The sequence below is a fragment of the Trachemys scripta genome, chromosome 8, assembly GCF_013100865.1.
Source record: "Trachemys scripta elegans isolate TJP31775 chromosome 8, CAS_Tse_1.0, whole genome shotgun sequence".
NCBI lineage: Eukaryota > Metazoa > Chordata > Testudines > Emydidae > Trachemys > Trachemys scripta.
The window spans coordinates 23,661,907-23,678,206 of NC_048305.1; the positions used below are offsets into that span (position 1 = coordinate 23,661,907).

At 39.6% G+C, this 16,300-nt stretch overlaps 1 protein-coding gene across 4 annotated transcripts in view; it reads right to left on the minus strand.

Moving 5' to 3' along the window:
* Positions 1-16,300, minus strand: part of GABRB2 (gamma-aminobutyric acid type A receptor subunit beta2) — a 245,723-nt gene that overhangs the window by 145,206 nt on the left and 84,217 nt on the right. For all 4 annotated transcript variants that reach the window (XM_034779795.1, XM_034779794.1, XM_034779793.1 and 1 more), the window contains exon 5: positions 4,789-5,009. In XM_034779795.1, the coding sequence (XP_034635686.1) occupies positions 4,789-5,009 (221 nt within the window). The remainder of the gene's footprint in view (positions 1-4,788; positions 5,010-16,300) is intronic.

Consider the following 16,300-nt stretch of genomic DNA (forward strand, 5'->3'; position numbering starts at 1 on the left):
CAGAGCAGGGCAAGCCGCAGACCCCGCTCCCCAGTGGGAGCTCACAGGCCAGCTTAAAACGGCTCACGGGCCGTAGTTTGCCCACCCCTGGTTTATAAGTATCTGCATGCAAAACAAATATTTCATAATGGGCTCTTCAATCTAGCAGAGAAAGGTATGACATGATGTAATGGCTGGAAATTTAAGCTAGACAAATTTAGACTGGAAATAAGACGTACAATTTTATGAACAGTGAGAGTAATTAACCATTGGAACAATGTATTAAGGGCCGTGGTGGATTCTCCATCCCTGAGAATTTTTAAATCAAGATTCAATGTTTTTCTAAAAGATCTGCTCTAGGAATTATTTTGGGGAAGTTCTATACAGGAGATCAGACTAGATGATGACAGTGGTCCCTTCCGGACTTAGAATCTATGAAGGCCTAAATACCTTTAAAAAATCTGGGCCTAAGTTAACAAGTAAAGATAAACAAAACAGGGCTTTGGAGCTGTGCTCCGGCTCTGCTCCAGCCAAAAACCTGCAGCTCCACTGCTCTGGAGCTGCTCCGCACTCCAGCTCCGGGCTCTGCTCTGAAACAAAATACTGTTGATCACACTATCAAGTACAAGAGACCTGATTTTACTCTAGTCTCAATGAAACTGAAAACTAATTCCACCCAAGGGAATAGAGCTACGCTAACATGAAGCTGGCGTGACAGAAGAATTAGATACATTATTAGAGTTGGTCAAATTTTCATTTAATTTTTTTAAACAAAAAAGGTTGTTCAGAAAATATTCATTTTCAAAGAATGTTTTTTTTAAGTTTTCGTCAAAAATAAAGTGCTTTTCAGAAAAAGCCATGAAAAATTCAGAAACCTTAAAAAAGTCAATCTTATGTTTAGTTTATAATATATATACAGTATATATATATATATGTGAACACACATACTATATATATGAAGGTTTAAGAATCCTGTTAAACTGAAAACTGTGGTACAGCTTTAATTATGGTTTTGCTACCCTAGAATATTAAATATTGAGTGTGTTTTTATTGGGGACTACATAAATTTACTAGATTTTTCATTGTTGCAGAACGAGAAGTTTTATCCTCCTTGTATTTTTTGTTTTTGATGGTTTTTATTTCCAAGAACCAAAAAACCCTCTGTTTTTATAACACCCCCAAACACCAAACAAAAACCCGCACCAAAACAACAACAAAAACTACTACCTAGTAACACAACACCCACCGTGGTTCCAAAGAATAATCTTAGTTTGTTCTCATGCACAAAACACAACAGGGATATTACTAACTAACCATAATGTGCCAGCAGGTAGAGACTTTTGGGTGGCATAATTGAACCTGAATATCAGACAACATAATATCAATTAAATTCCCTGCACTTACCCATGACAAATTATTCCTCTAGAGTTCACAAGGCAATACCTGGTCTGCATTAAAGTTCCAGCCGTGAAATACATTGCTTTGATTTCTGTCAGCAAAAAAACAGGATTGAATTTTGCAGTTTTCGTGTAACTGCCTCAACAATTTCATGTTGCATTAGAAATTATATGCCACTGCAGTTACAAATGCAAATTATGTGATCACCTCAAAGGGAAAGTATAATTTCATGCAGGTCACACTTTTGTTATCGACAAACATATCTAGTTGGGATCACTTTTTGTGGTGGCTAGAATAATGATTCTTTATTTCTGTAAAATACTAATCTTTACTTTGAAACGGTAGTACAAGAGGCAGTGACATGTAGTGAATTGAGCATGGAGCTTGAGATCCAAAAAAAGTTGGATCCTAATCCCAGCTCTGATACTCACTAATTATATGGTTTTGGGAAAATCAGTGAAGCCAAACTTTTCAAAACTTGGGCCTCTAAAGTTAGGCTCTTAAAATTATCTAACTAAATGCCTTGATTTTCAGGGGAAAAATCTTTAAACTATTTTCAGGTCCAACAGAGTTACTTTCAAGAACAGTAATACACAGAGAGATGTGGAGATCAGATACATTTGCTGAGCTAACTCACTGATCTAACAAGTTTTATACGAAAAGCCACATTTCAAGAGGCACTTGCATGCCTAATATCAGACAGCGTATGCACAAACAAAAAAAAATCAGCAAAAAAAAAAAAAAAAAAAGGAACATAAATGCCCCCAATATTTTTCAGACCAGGATACTTACAGTTGATACTTCTAAGCAGATGTGGAGCTACTTTGCATATATTCAAGTGGCAAGCTATTTCTGCTTACATTCAAGTTCAGTAAAAATAAACAGGTACACACCACTTTTTTTTTTTTAGCAGCATATCTATACAGAACAAATGAGCTAGGTGCACACTCCAAGTCATGATAGCTATAAGCTTACAACAAATGGAAATTCACCATCAATCAGTTCTAAATTCAAGCTCTCCTCCAAAGCATCAATATACTTACTCTTTTCCCCGGTCACCTCACACCCTCTTGGGAAGCTATACATTCATTGAACTCTTATTTCATTTTTCTTTTATGTATTCCTTATCCTGTATGTATTTACTTTGTAAATTTATCAACTCCCCCATGCCCTTATTTCGGCCAGTGTTTCTCCAGCCCCCGCTTGCTTTCTTTCTCTATCCTGCTTTTTCTTCTTTCCATCCTTTATTTTTGTGGGTGAGAGGCATTTCCTCCGATCCTCTTATTTTGCCCAGTTACTCTCAGTCACTCATAACCAAGCATTGCATTGATCTTCCCTCTGGAACCCATTCTTGCTGCTCCTTCAGTCAGCATGAAATGGTTAATACAAGCCACGTATGAGCCAGTGGCTGAGTGCATTGCCTCTGCAGCACTCCAAACAAAGAAAGCAAAGGACTTTGCTTGTTCCCTGAACTCTGACAGGCTGCCATCTAACCACCAGTCCAGTTTCTGCTTGTCTCTGCTCCCCTTTCCTTTTTATCTCATATCCTGCTTCTCTAGGCCTCAGTTCCATCCTCATCCCTTTGCTCTCTTTTGGGAATCCACGTATTAGTCTCTGAAAAAGGGTGTGTGTTTAGTCCTCATTAAACAAACACATAAGAGGCTTTCCAACCATGGCTACTTCACATCATGCTGTGTCATCTTGGCTTTCCACCATCCTTCTTTCAAGCCACCAAGGCAGCTGAAGCAGCCTCCAATTTGTGGAACATGCTCTTCTCTCTCAACCTCCCAAACTTCTGAAGATTCAGTCTGTTCCTTGAAGCACTGCTGTTACAATAAACACACCCCATACTGTGGTTGGGGCAAGGACGGGGTAGTGTGGCACACTGTGCAGTTCAGCATATAGTATGTAAATAATAAATATTGTTAATCACAACCACTCATTCTGACCTGCTGCAGTCAAACGTGCCGAGACTGAACATGACATCATTCATAAGAAAACAAAGGAATTGGATACCTGCTCTTCATTGCAGTAATGAGTGCCAAGAGCAATTTAAATTTTGTTGCACAGTTCAAGGATGGATGCTAACTACAATGTTCATAAAGCAACAACCACAAACCATCCATATCACTTGTAAGTAGGTCAGCAAAACTACCCATATAATAGCTGTCTATATTGATTCCTTTCCCTTCTTGGATCCAGATATAAAGAGGCTTTTTGTTGGTGGTAGGGGTTTTTTGTTTTTGTTTGTTTTTGTTTCTATTAATTAAACAGAGGCAGATCCACAGTAATTAAGACTGAAGTCTTCCATTTAACAAAGTACAGAAAAGACAACATGGATTATACATGTCCCCACATTGTTCAATGTGCCTAGAAAGCAATATCTGGAAGGCCACCACAAGCGGGTAATTGAATCCCCAGATCGATTGGATCCTGGATGTCTTTGCTGAGACTGACAACAAGAGCACCAATAATTAGAGGCATTTGTGATGTGGACATATGAACTTATTTCACACAGGACTCTGAATACTCCTATGATAATAACTACTTTTCATCATTAACACTCTGGGCTAAGGGGAAAAAAAAGATTCAGAACAAGAACCCAAGATGTTTGTAGAAACAAAGTTAAACTCCATCTGTTTTAGTTCAGTACATGCTGAGGGCAGGGCAACATCTGAGAGATTTGAGTAGGAAGTTTGTCACACTGTAATGCAGGAACACTCCAATCATTTCAGGTCATTACCAGCTTTGTAGTTTTAAATTGCCATTTTCAGGAACTGTTTTCAACAAAAAAGAATTGTTGAGCTTTCCTATGGTACAATTAGGCTGTTCCATTGTTTTATCATGACACCATTGAGAACACATTTAGCACCATAACCACCTAATATCACATATAATAACATAAAAGACAGAGAAGAAACATTTCAAGTCCAACAGCACCTCAGGAAAATGGAGAAAATTCTCTACCATCAAAAGAAAGTGCAGCCCATTCTGAGCAGCTCATCACAAAAATGATTTATAAAATAGAGCATCTGGCTTTTTAAAATAATGAATTTACCAGTTGCACCCACCTTCTTTTTTTCCCCTAACCTCCATTTGATATTTTCTATTTCAAATCCTTTACGGAAGCACTCCTGAAAATGACACTTAATCCAGAAAGTTTATTCAAAAAAGCTTGTATATCTTCATATGTTATTAAAACAAACATCTTACAATGTTATTAAAAACAACACTCAATCCTCAAAGTTTATCCAAAAAGGCTTTTATAGTCTTATCTGTTATTAAAACATTTAAGAAGACATTGTTTGCAATATGTCAGCAGTTGAGCCAGACGGGTAGTGAAGATCTATGTACAGTACTTTTCAGTTTGAAACTGATTTAAAAATGTAGTTAAAAATGGATGACACTGACCTGAGACCATAGAGGACTGTTCCATCTGGATGCAAACGAATCATTCTGTTCTTCACAGTGACCCCATGTACAAATGATTTCTTGTCATTCAAGAAGTAGGTATCAGGAACCCAAAGCTGATCAGCTACTCTATTGTCCAGTGTAAGATTTAAAGGTATTACATTATACGACAGCCTCTTATCCCTCCACGCTTGCTGAAAGTACATTGTCAAAGTATAGTCCTGCAATATTAAAAACAGAATCATTATTTGCACTGAAACGTAGGCATATACCGCAAATATATTAAAATGCAGCTTAAACTTTGTGGCAGCATTTGCGCACAGAAACTTCAGCTTTGTATTTTCACAGGTTGTTTATTTATGTGTATATATAGAGGAAAAGACTACGTACATTCTTAATAATAGGGATTGGAATACAGGTAGACTGGGGTATTACCAAATGTTATTGAAATGAATTTGTGGGCCTATTAAAATTTTTAACCCTTTTTAACACTGCTGTTTAAAATCTCTCTTCAATTTATGGAACATATACTCAAGGAGTTCTACAAGTCCTTGTGTTCTAGAACACAGGAAATTCTGAGATTCCAAAACATGGAATCTGAGCCAAATTATGTGTTGGCTTTTTATCCCACGATCTCTGATGAATTCAATGGTGTAACAAGGAATGTGTGTCAACTCAGAATCAGGCCCTGTATCTCTTCCTAAAAATACACCCAGCCCTTTTCACATTCTTTTCTACATGAAAAACGCTTGTGACCCTGTTCGTTTTCATTAAGGGCACTAAAACAACAAGAAAGACTCCTAGCCCCAATTTCAAAGAGTCTTATTTATATCAGGGTGGATAAAAATCAATGATTAAAAAAAAAATCCGATTTTTTTATTTAAATCAGATTTTTTTGATAAAATGCTTTTTGAGGAAAAACCCTATCTAAAGATAGTTTTAATTAAGATACATTGTAGCTCAAAGATATCTCATCATGGAATAGGGATTATACATTCTAATTCTATAGTATGAGACAATATATTTATGTAATGTTTAAGAAAAGTTTTGTAAATGGAGTTTCAATAGTTCATGAATTAGGGACCCAATCTGATGGGGTTCCAGGGGCTTCTGTATAGATTATTTAGGATAATCTTTCTATCTACCCAATGGGACTTGGTGCTCAGACTCTAGAAGATACCATTAGAGATGCTTAATTGTGCAGTTCTTAAACTGTGGATTTGTCTCCAGAGATAACATGCTTGGTAACAGCAAAAATGTTTTTAAATAAATAACTATATAGAGGTGAGAAATAACAGACTTCTACCCTACCGTCCCTCTGCAAATTTGTATACACAGAGTCAATCCCTTACCTCTCTCTAAAAGTGCAAAGTTTCAAAAAGTTCAATGAATAGAAGATTGTTGAGGACAGAATAGATCTGGACAAGGAGAAGAAGTCTGGATATAAATGTGAGAAGGGAGGGACAGGCAGTAGAAACAAAAGTGAAACTGTTTTGAGCAACATATTCCAGAAGTCTTGAGGTCTTTCTGAGTGTAGCCTTCATTGATTTGAGATCTACCATATCATTCTCTCACTGGAAGGGAAAAACTATAATGGCAGCAGGCCATAAAAGAGACTCAGTTTGGGAATATTTTAATGAAGTTCCTCTACCTCTGGGTAAGACAAGCATGCGTGCAAAATGCAAACAGTGCAACAAAGAAATGCAAGGCCTGGGTTTCCCAAATGAACAACATCAGGAGAAGTATTCCTTCTCAGGAGGAAGCTGCGTTGAAGATGATGAAAGGAACATGTCTGAATATGCAGGATCTTCAGGTTGGTAAACTTTTTTATTTCATACTTCTTTCTTAAGGACTGCCTGTCTTCCTTCTGGACTATTCTTGAATTCTCATGTTTGAGCAAAAAATATAGTTGTTACTCTATGGTACTATCATTTTAGATGCAGTTGTGATAAAAATAAATAGCTGAAATAGGCAGATCTTCCTTTTACAATTTCACCTTTAAAGTAGTACTGAGTGTCAGTGAATGTAATGAGTAATACTAAATGAGCAGTATGGTAATAACAATTAAATAACTGCATTGACTTATTTTGTTTAGGAGAATCCATCCTCAACATACAGGATTCTGAAGACTATTCACCTTCAAGATCACCATCATTTTCTATAGTTTCAGAGTTATCTGCCAATGATAGTGTTTCAGTCACATCATGTATGTCACAAAGCCACAGTAGCAAAAAGAAAAAAAAATCTCCATCATCCAGAAACAACCATAGATAAATTTGTGATAAGAACCAGCAGATTACAAAAAGAGGCAATTGATGAAAAAATTGCCCAGTTTCTTTATGCAACAAACTCTCCTTTCTGTATGATTGAGAACCCACACTTCATTAACATGGTTCAGTCATTAAGACCAGAATACAGTCCACCCAACAGAGCAGATGTCGCAGGCAAATGGCTGGATAAAGTGTATGAAAAATAAATTGAGCAGTGTGCAAAAGGTCTAGAGGGTGAAATTGTTAGCCTGAGTGTTGATGGGTGAAGCAATGTCCACAATGATCCCGTTGTATGGGCTTGCATGACAATAGAAGAAGGGAATGTCTTCCTTGCAGAAACAATTGATACATCAGGAAATGCACATACAGCAGAATACTTACATGAAGTAGCAGTAAAAGCTATAACAAATTGTGAAGAAAAATTCAAATGTCTAGTACACAGCTTGGTCACAGACAATGCTGCAAATGTATCCAAGATCAGAAGAAATTTAGAAGAGAGTGAAGAGAGTCCCAAGCTAATAAAACACAGTTGCAGTGCTCATTTGATGCACCTCCTAACCAAAGACTTCAGTGTTCCAGAAATAAAGGCTAATGTTGAAATTGCAAAATACTTCCATAAAAACCACTTTGCAGCAGCTGCTCTGAAAAAAGTGGGAGGAACCAAGCTAATTCTCCCACAAGACGTGCGATGGAACTCAGTAGTGGGCTGTTTTGAGCCCTATATCAAGAACTGGCCTAATCTGATGACAGTTTGTGAACAAAATAGTGAAAAAATAGATGGCACTGTTACAGCGAAAGTTCTCAACATTGAGCTTAAGAGAAATGTTGAACACATGCTGAGTACCCTGAAGCCTATTTCTGTAGCCCTGAACAAAAAAATAGCTATTTTATTGCTGACGCTGTTGAAATTTGGAAGGAACTGAGCGAGATCTTAAAAAGAGAAATATGCAATGACAGAGTTAAATTACAAGCATTAATAAAACGAATGGGACAAGCACTATCTCCAGCTCATTTTCTTGCAAATATTCTCAATACTCGGTACCAGGGTCAAACCTTAACTGCTGAAGAAGAGGAGTTGGCTATGACATGGACATCCAGCAATCATCCCTCCATAATGCCAACTATAATAAACTTCAGAACTAAGGGTGAACCATTCAAACACTATATGTTTGCTGATGATGTTTTAAAGAAAGTCACACCAGTGAATTGGTAGAAGTCACTTAAGCACTTGGATTCAGAGATTGTTGAAGTGATAATCTCACTTTTAACAGCAGTAGCTTCTTCTGCCTGTGTAGAAAGAACATTTTCCTCCTTTGGACTAATTCATTCCAAATTGAGAAATCATTTGGGACCTGAAAAAGCAGGAAAGCTTGTTTTTCCTTTTCCAGCTTATGAACAAACAGGAAAATGAAGGTGAAGATGACTGAGTTAGCTGCAGAAGCCAATATTAAGTTGTTCATGTTGACCTGGCTACCATAGTAGATTTAATTTTTGTTTTTTTAAATATTTAATTTAACTATTTTAGTTAAAAACAAATTTAACAAAAACAAACCTGATTTTAAAAAACTTGAATGTTTAACTAAATTCAAAAATTCATATGCTTATTTTGTTAAAATATTATATGTTTGCTGTTGAAGAAAAAAATCCAGAATACATAACGTTGTTGTTTTAGTTAAATAAAATAATTTAGATGTTTGTCTCGTGATGTTCTCCTCCTAACACAGCATGGCAAGAAAATCCTCCAAATATTAATGATTAACCTGTTGAATTGGAGATCGTTCACCTCCCAAAGACTTCATAAATATCTGCTTCAATTACCTTTGGTAAATGAAATAACCAATCATTCATTTTCTGATATAGCTGTAAAACTAATCTGAAAAGTTTTCAAAATAAATCACTTTAAAAATGTGTAGTGTGTACCTTCTAAAAATGAAACCTACATCTATCTCTGAGTTGTGAAGAATATGTATTAAGGTTATAACAACCAACAAGAATGCACTTTTATATAGAAATCCATGATTAAATCGAGTCTTCCTGACTAGTGATTTAAATCAAATCCACCCTGATTTATATATTTAATGTTATGGATTGAGTAAGTCCCATTTAGTTTAATGGGACTATTCATAGTGTATAACATTACACACATGTATATATGTCTTTGCAGGTTTAGGAACCAACTGACTTTGAATCAGGCTCTTTATGAATATTTTGGTGCTGTGCTGGTCTTTTGATAACTGAGCAGAGAATATACTTGTAAGTGTATCACTAATATTGTTAAACACAAGAGGAACTATATTAAGTATATATTGTATATTATATTAAACATAAAACTTTTCACTCCATAGACAATACCGAGTAAAGATACACAGTCTCTCTCTGACTGTCCATGGAACAATGACTGTAAAATAATGCCAGAGACAGGCAGCCTTCATTTTCAAACTACCAGAAGAGGCACAATGACATAACTTTAATTTTCGATGAGATCAGAAGAAGGCTCACAGTGTTTTGTTTGAGTATTCCCGTTTAATTGCTTTTTGACAATTGTTAGCATAAGAAATATGATTATTTCCCTTTTAGCAGATGCAGTCAATAAAGCTGCTTTGATTATGAACACCCAGTCAGAGAATTTATTATTTTCTGAGAGCTTGTATCTATCTGTCAGCCTGAGAAAAGATTCATATGCCCTAAATATCTTATTTTGAATAAGTGATCGTTTACTGTGACTGTGCCTCACATGTTAAGTTTCACCTTCTGTCTGCTAATACAGAGAAACTTAGACATACACTTAGATAAACACAAGTTACTCTGCAAACTGCTATACTAATTCCCAATTAATTCACTTTGTAGCTACACTTCACAGCTATTGTCCAGATGGCAAGAGACTATGGTTGAGAATGGAAACTAGTACCACAGTAGACCGATGAAAGAATTACATTTTTTCACCCCAGCTGAAACTCCCTAGTAAAGTTTTCTGTAACTTAGCAGCACTGAAATTAACCTCTCTCAGGATTGTCAAGGGTGCATGAGATTTCACTTTTGAAATACTCACAGATACACTCTATGACAGAACAGGCTAGAATAATTCCTCACAAAACACAAAAATGGAGGTCAATTAACATTTTCCCATCTCCCACACTTGCCACCTCCAGTGTTACTGTTTAAGGGATAAGCTTTCAAAGGACACGTGAAAATACACTTGTGATGTAGGCACTCCCGAAAGCTCACATTTAAAAAAAAATACTTTGCATTTCTAGAAATCCCACCTCCAAATGGGGAAACAGACAAAGAAGTTAACTGACTTCTTCAGCATTACACAGCAAATCCAGGGCAGAACTGTAAATGAAACCCTAATCTGACTTCCTGATTCCTAATCCCTGGCCTGACCCATTAGACCAGAGTTTTTCCTCTGCTAATCTTTTCACACAGAGATCAGATTTGTGGGTGCAATTATTGACTTGATTATGAAAACAGGTCAACATGCAAATACATGCATTTTGAAGATATGACAGGAACAGTTTTTTGCTTTTTTCCAACCTCCATTTCCACTTACTGAACTAGTGGAATGATACTTAAAACACAATATTTGAAAGTTAGCTGATCCTGCTTCTCTTGCAGTGCACAAGTCAATGTATTTGAGGTAGGATAAACTCTTACTTTTTTTGTAAAGAGAAAGAAACATTCTCTATAGCACAGAAACTCTCTTTGAATGAATGATTACATTCCTGTTCCCAGTAGAGTCCATCAAAGAGAGTTTTTAAATGCTTTTTTTAGTCTTTCTTTCCATCTGGTTAAAAGCATGCTCTGAGTCAGAATGATATTAATAGCCTTGCTTTCCCTTCCATATATAACGGAATAGTGAAACTTTCATACAGTCCTCTTCTCTCTGCATTTTACATTTAAAGGTGAACAGACCTTTTAACCTAAAATCTTAGTTAAGGGTGTTACATTTCTCCTGTTGCTGGAATCACATACATCTAAACAAAACAAGAAATATTTTCCTGTGCACCCTTCATTGCTTTGGTTGGTAGGAAGTCACCTAATATTAATAGATACATGCATTCCTGTATTGAGGACCATGCAAGTAGGTAAGTGAAGAAGGAATTTTCAACCATTATAAAATGTGTTTCCCTTTAAAAATGTTAAACCTATCCGTACAGTCTGTTAATGATATTACATGTGAAAAAGCCTTTTTAAAAAAATGTGTTTCTTAGTTCACCATAAAAGATTCAGATCCTTAAAAACAGGATTGCAGTATCCTGTTAACTATTTTATTCTTCTGTCTACTACCAGATCTGCAAAATTTGTTCCATAACCAGACATCAAAAGCTGTTCAGTTATGCATTGCCAGTAAGAAAATGTATTACTCTTCATCACAGTAACATAACACCCCATTTCTAAGTTTATGAGCCATGGCTGACTCTCCTCCAATGCCCTTAGAAAATCAGGGATAGTGAATTCGATGCATGTTCTAAATTATGACCTACATGTACTGATAAATCTTTCCCTGCCAATTACCTACACAACATTAACAAAGAACAACTTTCCTTCTTTATGTTCAATAGAGGAGATGGCCTTCCTCTACTGAGTTGAAAACCTGGAATCTGAACAACTTCAAACTTCCGAAATCTTTGGAGTGGATGCTCTGATGCAGCTCATCAGAAAGACAGGACCATGCCATTTGGGGCTTGTCTACATGGTACTGCAGTGCAAATTAGTGGGGCACGTTTTCTAGTCAGTGAGTCTCAAAGCTGGACCACCGCTTGTTCAGGGAAAGCCCCAGGCGGGCCAGGCCAGTTTGTTCACCTGCCGTGTCCGCAGGTTTGCCCAATCGCGGCTCCCACAGGCCGCGGTTCGCCCCACCAGGCCAATGGGGGCTGCGGGATGCGGCGTGGGCCAAGGGATGTGCTGGCCGCCCTTCCCACAGCCCGCAGTGGCCTGGAGGGGTGAACTGTGGCCAGTGGGAGCAGCAATCGGCCAAACCTGCAGACACGGCAGGTGAACAAACCGGCCCGGCCTGCTAGGGGCTTTCCCTGAACAAGCGGCGGACCGGCTTTGAGAACCAGCGTTCTAGAGCACTGTAACTGCCCCGTGTAGACCTGCTGCCATGTTCTAAATCAGAGGTGGGCAAACCACGGCCCGCGGGATCCTCCTGCCCGGCCCCTGAGCTCCTGGCAGGGGAGGCTTGCGCCTGGCCCCTTCCCTGCTGTTCCCCTTCCCCTGAAGCCTCAGCTCACTGCACCGCCGGCACAATGCTTTGGGCAGCGGGGCTGCAGAGCCGCGGCGCCGGCCTGATCCGGTGATCTGTGCTGCGCCGTGGCATGGCTGGCTCCAGCTGGGCGGCACGGCTGTCTGTCCTGGTGCTCTGGGCGGCACGGCTGTAGTGCCGCCAGCCACCAGTGCTCCAGGCAGCGCAGTAGGGGGACAGGAAGCAGGGGGTGTTGTATAGAGGGTAGGGGAGTTCGGGGGGGTGGGTAGGGGGCGGGGCAGTCAGAGGGCGGGGAACAGGGGGGTTGAATGGTGGCAGGGGTCCGGGGGGGGGGGGGGGGGGAGAGGGGGGGGGGGTCGGATGGGGGGCAGGGTCTGGGCCATGCCTGGCTGTCTGGGGAGGCACAGCCTCCCTTAACCGACCCTCCATACAATTTTGGAAACCCAAAGTGGCCCTCAGGCAAAAAAGTTTGCCCCCCTCCTGCTCTAAATGGTACCTAAGTGAGCATTAATATAATCCAGTTTGAAATGGGGCTATCTCAACATGAACTAGGTACCTTTTAGAGTCTGATAACAGGGTCTACACGGGACAGTTAGAGAGCAACTCTACAGTTAGAGCACTCTACAGTTCACACACACCCTACTTCGCACTGTGGCACTGTATAGAGAAGCCATAAACTGGAAGAATAGAAGCAAATCCAAATTTCAGAGAGGTTCAGATTTGGTGCTGTAGTTCAGATCTATCTCTAATCAAAAGGACTTAATTTTCCAAAAGTGACCAGTGATTTTGGATGCTCAACTTGAGACAGCTTAAAAGGGATCATTTTTAGATAGCAATGAGAATTCTCACTTTCAGAAAACCAGACCTTTTAGGGTATATTAAGTAGCATATCCAAAAATGTAGACACACCAGCTCATTAGTTACATAAGATACAATTGACAGCTCAGTAAGGAAGGAAAAAATCTATTTTTTAAACCTGAACTGAAACAGGAGTAAGGAAATCAAATGCACAATAGAGTCTCAGTTTTAAAGAGGTCTGTCGTGTGAGCATCCCAAGGCACTTAACACTTTGAAAGAGATTACAAACATGTTCAGCTAGAAGCGACATGAAAAAGAAAAAGAGCCTTAATCTTACAGTTAATAATGGAGTTCCCTGGTGCCCTAAGGATAGAGTTCCAAATGGCATGCAAATTCTTTGTCCTCACAGAACAAATGAGGGACAGAGAACTAGATGGAACTGGAGGACAGGAAAGAGGATTTTGATTAAAAAAAAAAAAAAGACAGTCCCTTCTTGAGAAATTCACATGAAATAGAGGTAAGGATTGTTAGGAGGTAAAAATGAATGTGTAGGTGAAACAGGAGCCAATGCACTTAGAAAGCCTGGCACAAAACAATAATTACAATGGTTGAGTGAAATGTGAAACGAAGGCTCAATTAATAATCATTTCTGCCTCTGTGCGTATGTGCCATATATACATAGCCAACACAGACAGAGATTATTTGTGCACATACATATACATAGACAGTGGATATCTCATCTAACTTTCATGGAGCTTGTTTTCAATCCAGTTCATCTACTGCTCCAATAAATAATTCTTAAAAAAACAAACAAAAACAGCGCTATTTTTAGAGCCGAGAGGACCTTGCAGAGTTCCAATCCTGCTAATGGATTTGTAAGGGTTAGAAATAAACCAACTTACATAGGTTTGATTTTGTTGACCTCCCTGCCTCCACATTTCATTCCCAACAAACCCTGAGCCCTACTCTTTCATGTATTAGATATCTCCATGATTCTTCTTGGATCTACTTGGGCTGCTTGGGAATACAGCGATTTCAGGGGAGGAGGGATCAAGAGAGACAGGCTGTGGGATCGGAGGCCCACCATTTTCCCCCAGATCTGCAAAGTGATCCAGTAAAGTACATAAATATATGCTCATCTTTAAGCATGTGAGCAGTACATATGAAGCCTTTTACACAGCTTTCATTACTGTCCCCTTTTTCTAGACATTTATGCTGAGTAAGCCTTTTGTTTCTGTCAAGATACACAAAATTCATAAGAACAGCAAGTTCAAGATGAAGTTAACTTTCCTTTGTGTTAATAAAAATTCAGTGATGAGTGTATTAAAATTAGCATATATATGACTATCACACTGGGCTCAGTCATTAACTTTGTGCAAGGATATCTGGAGAAACTTTTCACTGCTGCTAATATAAATACATTAGAAGATAACGCATTTCACAAATAGACCATGTTACAGTCAGCCAAGTTAATGATTGATGAATATCAGTTTGCACTATCCAAATGAAACCATTGGAGGTAATTGTGAGACATCATGGTCACAAATATCAACAACATGCAGATAACACTCTTCTCTGTTCTTTGTTCACTGGGGACACTGATAACAGTCCATCCAGCTATCTCAGGACCTGGTCAAGTTCAACAAGTGGATGAAAGGCAGCTGCTGACACAAAACTTAAGCAAGACAAAGGCCTGGTCTACACTACCAGTTTAGTTCGAATTTAGCAGCGTTAAATCGAATTAACCCTGCACCCGTCCACACAACGAAGCCATTTACTTTGACATAAAGGGCTCTTAAAAATCGATTTCTGTACTCCTCCCCGACAAGGGGAGTAGCGCCGAAATCAACATTGCCATTTCGAATTAGGGTTAGTGTGGCCGCAATTCGACGGTATTGGTCCCCGGGAGCTATCCCACAGTGCACCACTGTAACCACTCTGGACAGCAATCTGAACTCGGCTGTACTGGCCAGGTAGACAGGAAAAGCCCCATGAACTTTTAAATTTCATTTCCTGTTTGCCCAGCATGGAGCGCTGATCAGCACAGGTGACCATGCAGTCCCGGAATCAAAAAAGAGCTCCAGCATGGATCAAACGGGAAATACTGAATCTGATCTCTGTATGGGGAGATGAATCTGTTCTATCAGAACTCCATTCCAAAAGACGAAATGCCAAAATATTTGAAAAAATCTCCAAGGCCATGATGGACAGAGGCCACAACAGGGACTCAATACAGTGCTGCGTGAAACTTAAGGAGTTGAGACAAGCGTACCAGAAAGCCAAAGAATCAAATGGACGCTCACGGAGGGAGGGGCGACTGATGAATGTAGCTATCCCACAGTTCCCGCACTCTCCGAAAACTATTAGAATTCTCGGTTGAGCTCCCAATGCCTGAAGGGTCAAAAACATTGTCGCGGGTGGTTCAGGGTACATGTCGTCAGCTACGCCCCCCGTGAAAGCAAAGGGAAAAAAATAGTTTCTCGCTTTTTTTCACTGTTACCGTATGTCTATTGGATGCTGCTGGCAGACGTGGTGCTGCAGCGCTACACACCAGCATCCCCTTGCCTTGCCTTGCCTTGCGGACGGCAGACGGTGCAGTATGACTGGTAACCATCATCGTCGTCCCATGGGTGCTCCTAGATGGCCTCGGTGAGGTCGGTCGGGGCGCCTGGGCAGACATGAGTGCTCCTGGCTGGCCTTGGTGAGGTCGGTCGGGGGCGCATGGACAAAAAAGGGAATGACTCCAGGTCATTCTCTTCTTTAAGTTTTGTGTAATGGAGATTCAGTCCTGCCTGGAATATCATGCCAGCTGGAGGCTTCTGCCTCAGGCTGCTCTCCCAGTCGGTAGCACCGTGCGGTCACATCTACCCCAGCCTACCCCTTGCTCCCAGGGCTCACAAACAGATACTTTTTGCTGCAAATAAAAAAATAAAGCTGCCGTTTAGAACTGTCCCCCAATATATATATATCCTGGGACATTTTGTATTTTACCAGTGTCAGCCAAAGGCCCACACACAAATGGAGATTCAGTCCTGCCTGTGCTTCTATCCTAGTGCTTATCACAGATTCCCATTTTCAGCTATAGGCTGAACAAGTGCAGAATGGTGGTTCACTCGACTTCGCTGTGAGCCAACCGTCCTCCCCTCCCACCTTTGATCTCTGCTTGCAGAGGCAATAAAGTCAGTGTTGTTTCAAATTCATGCATTCTTTATTACTTCATCACACAAAAGGGGGGATA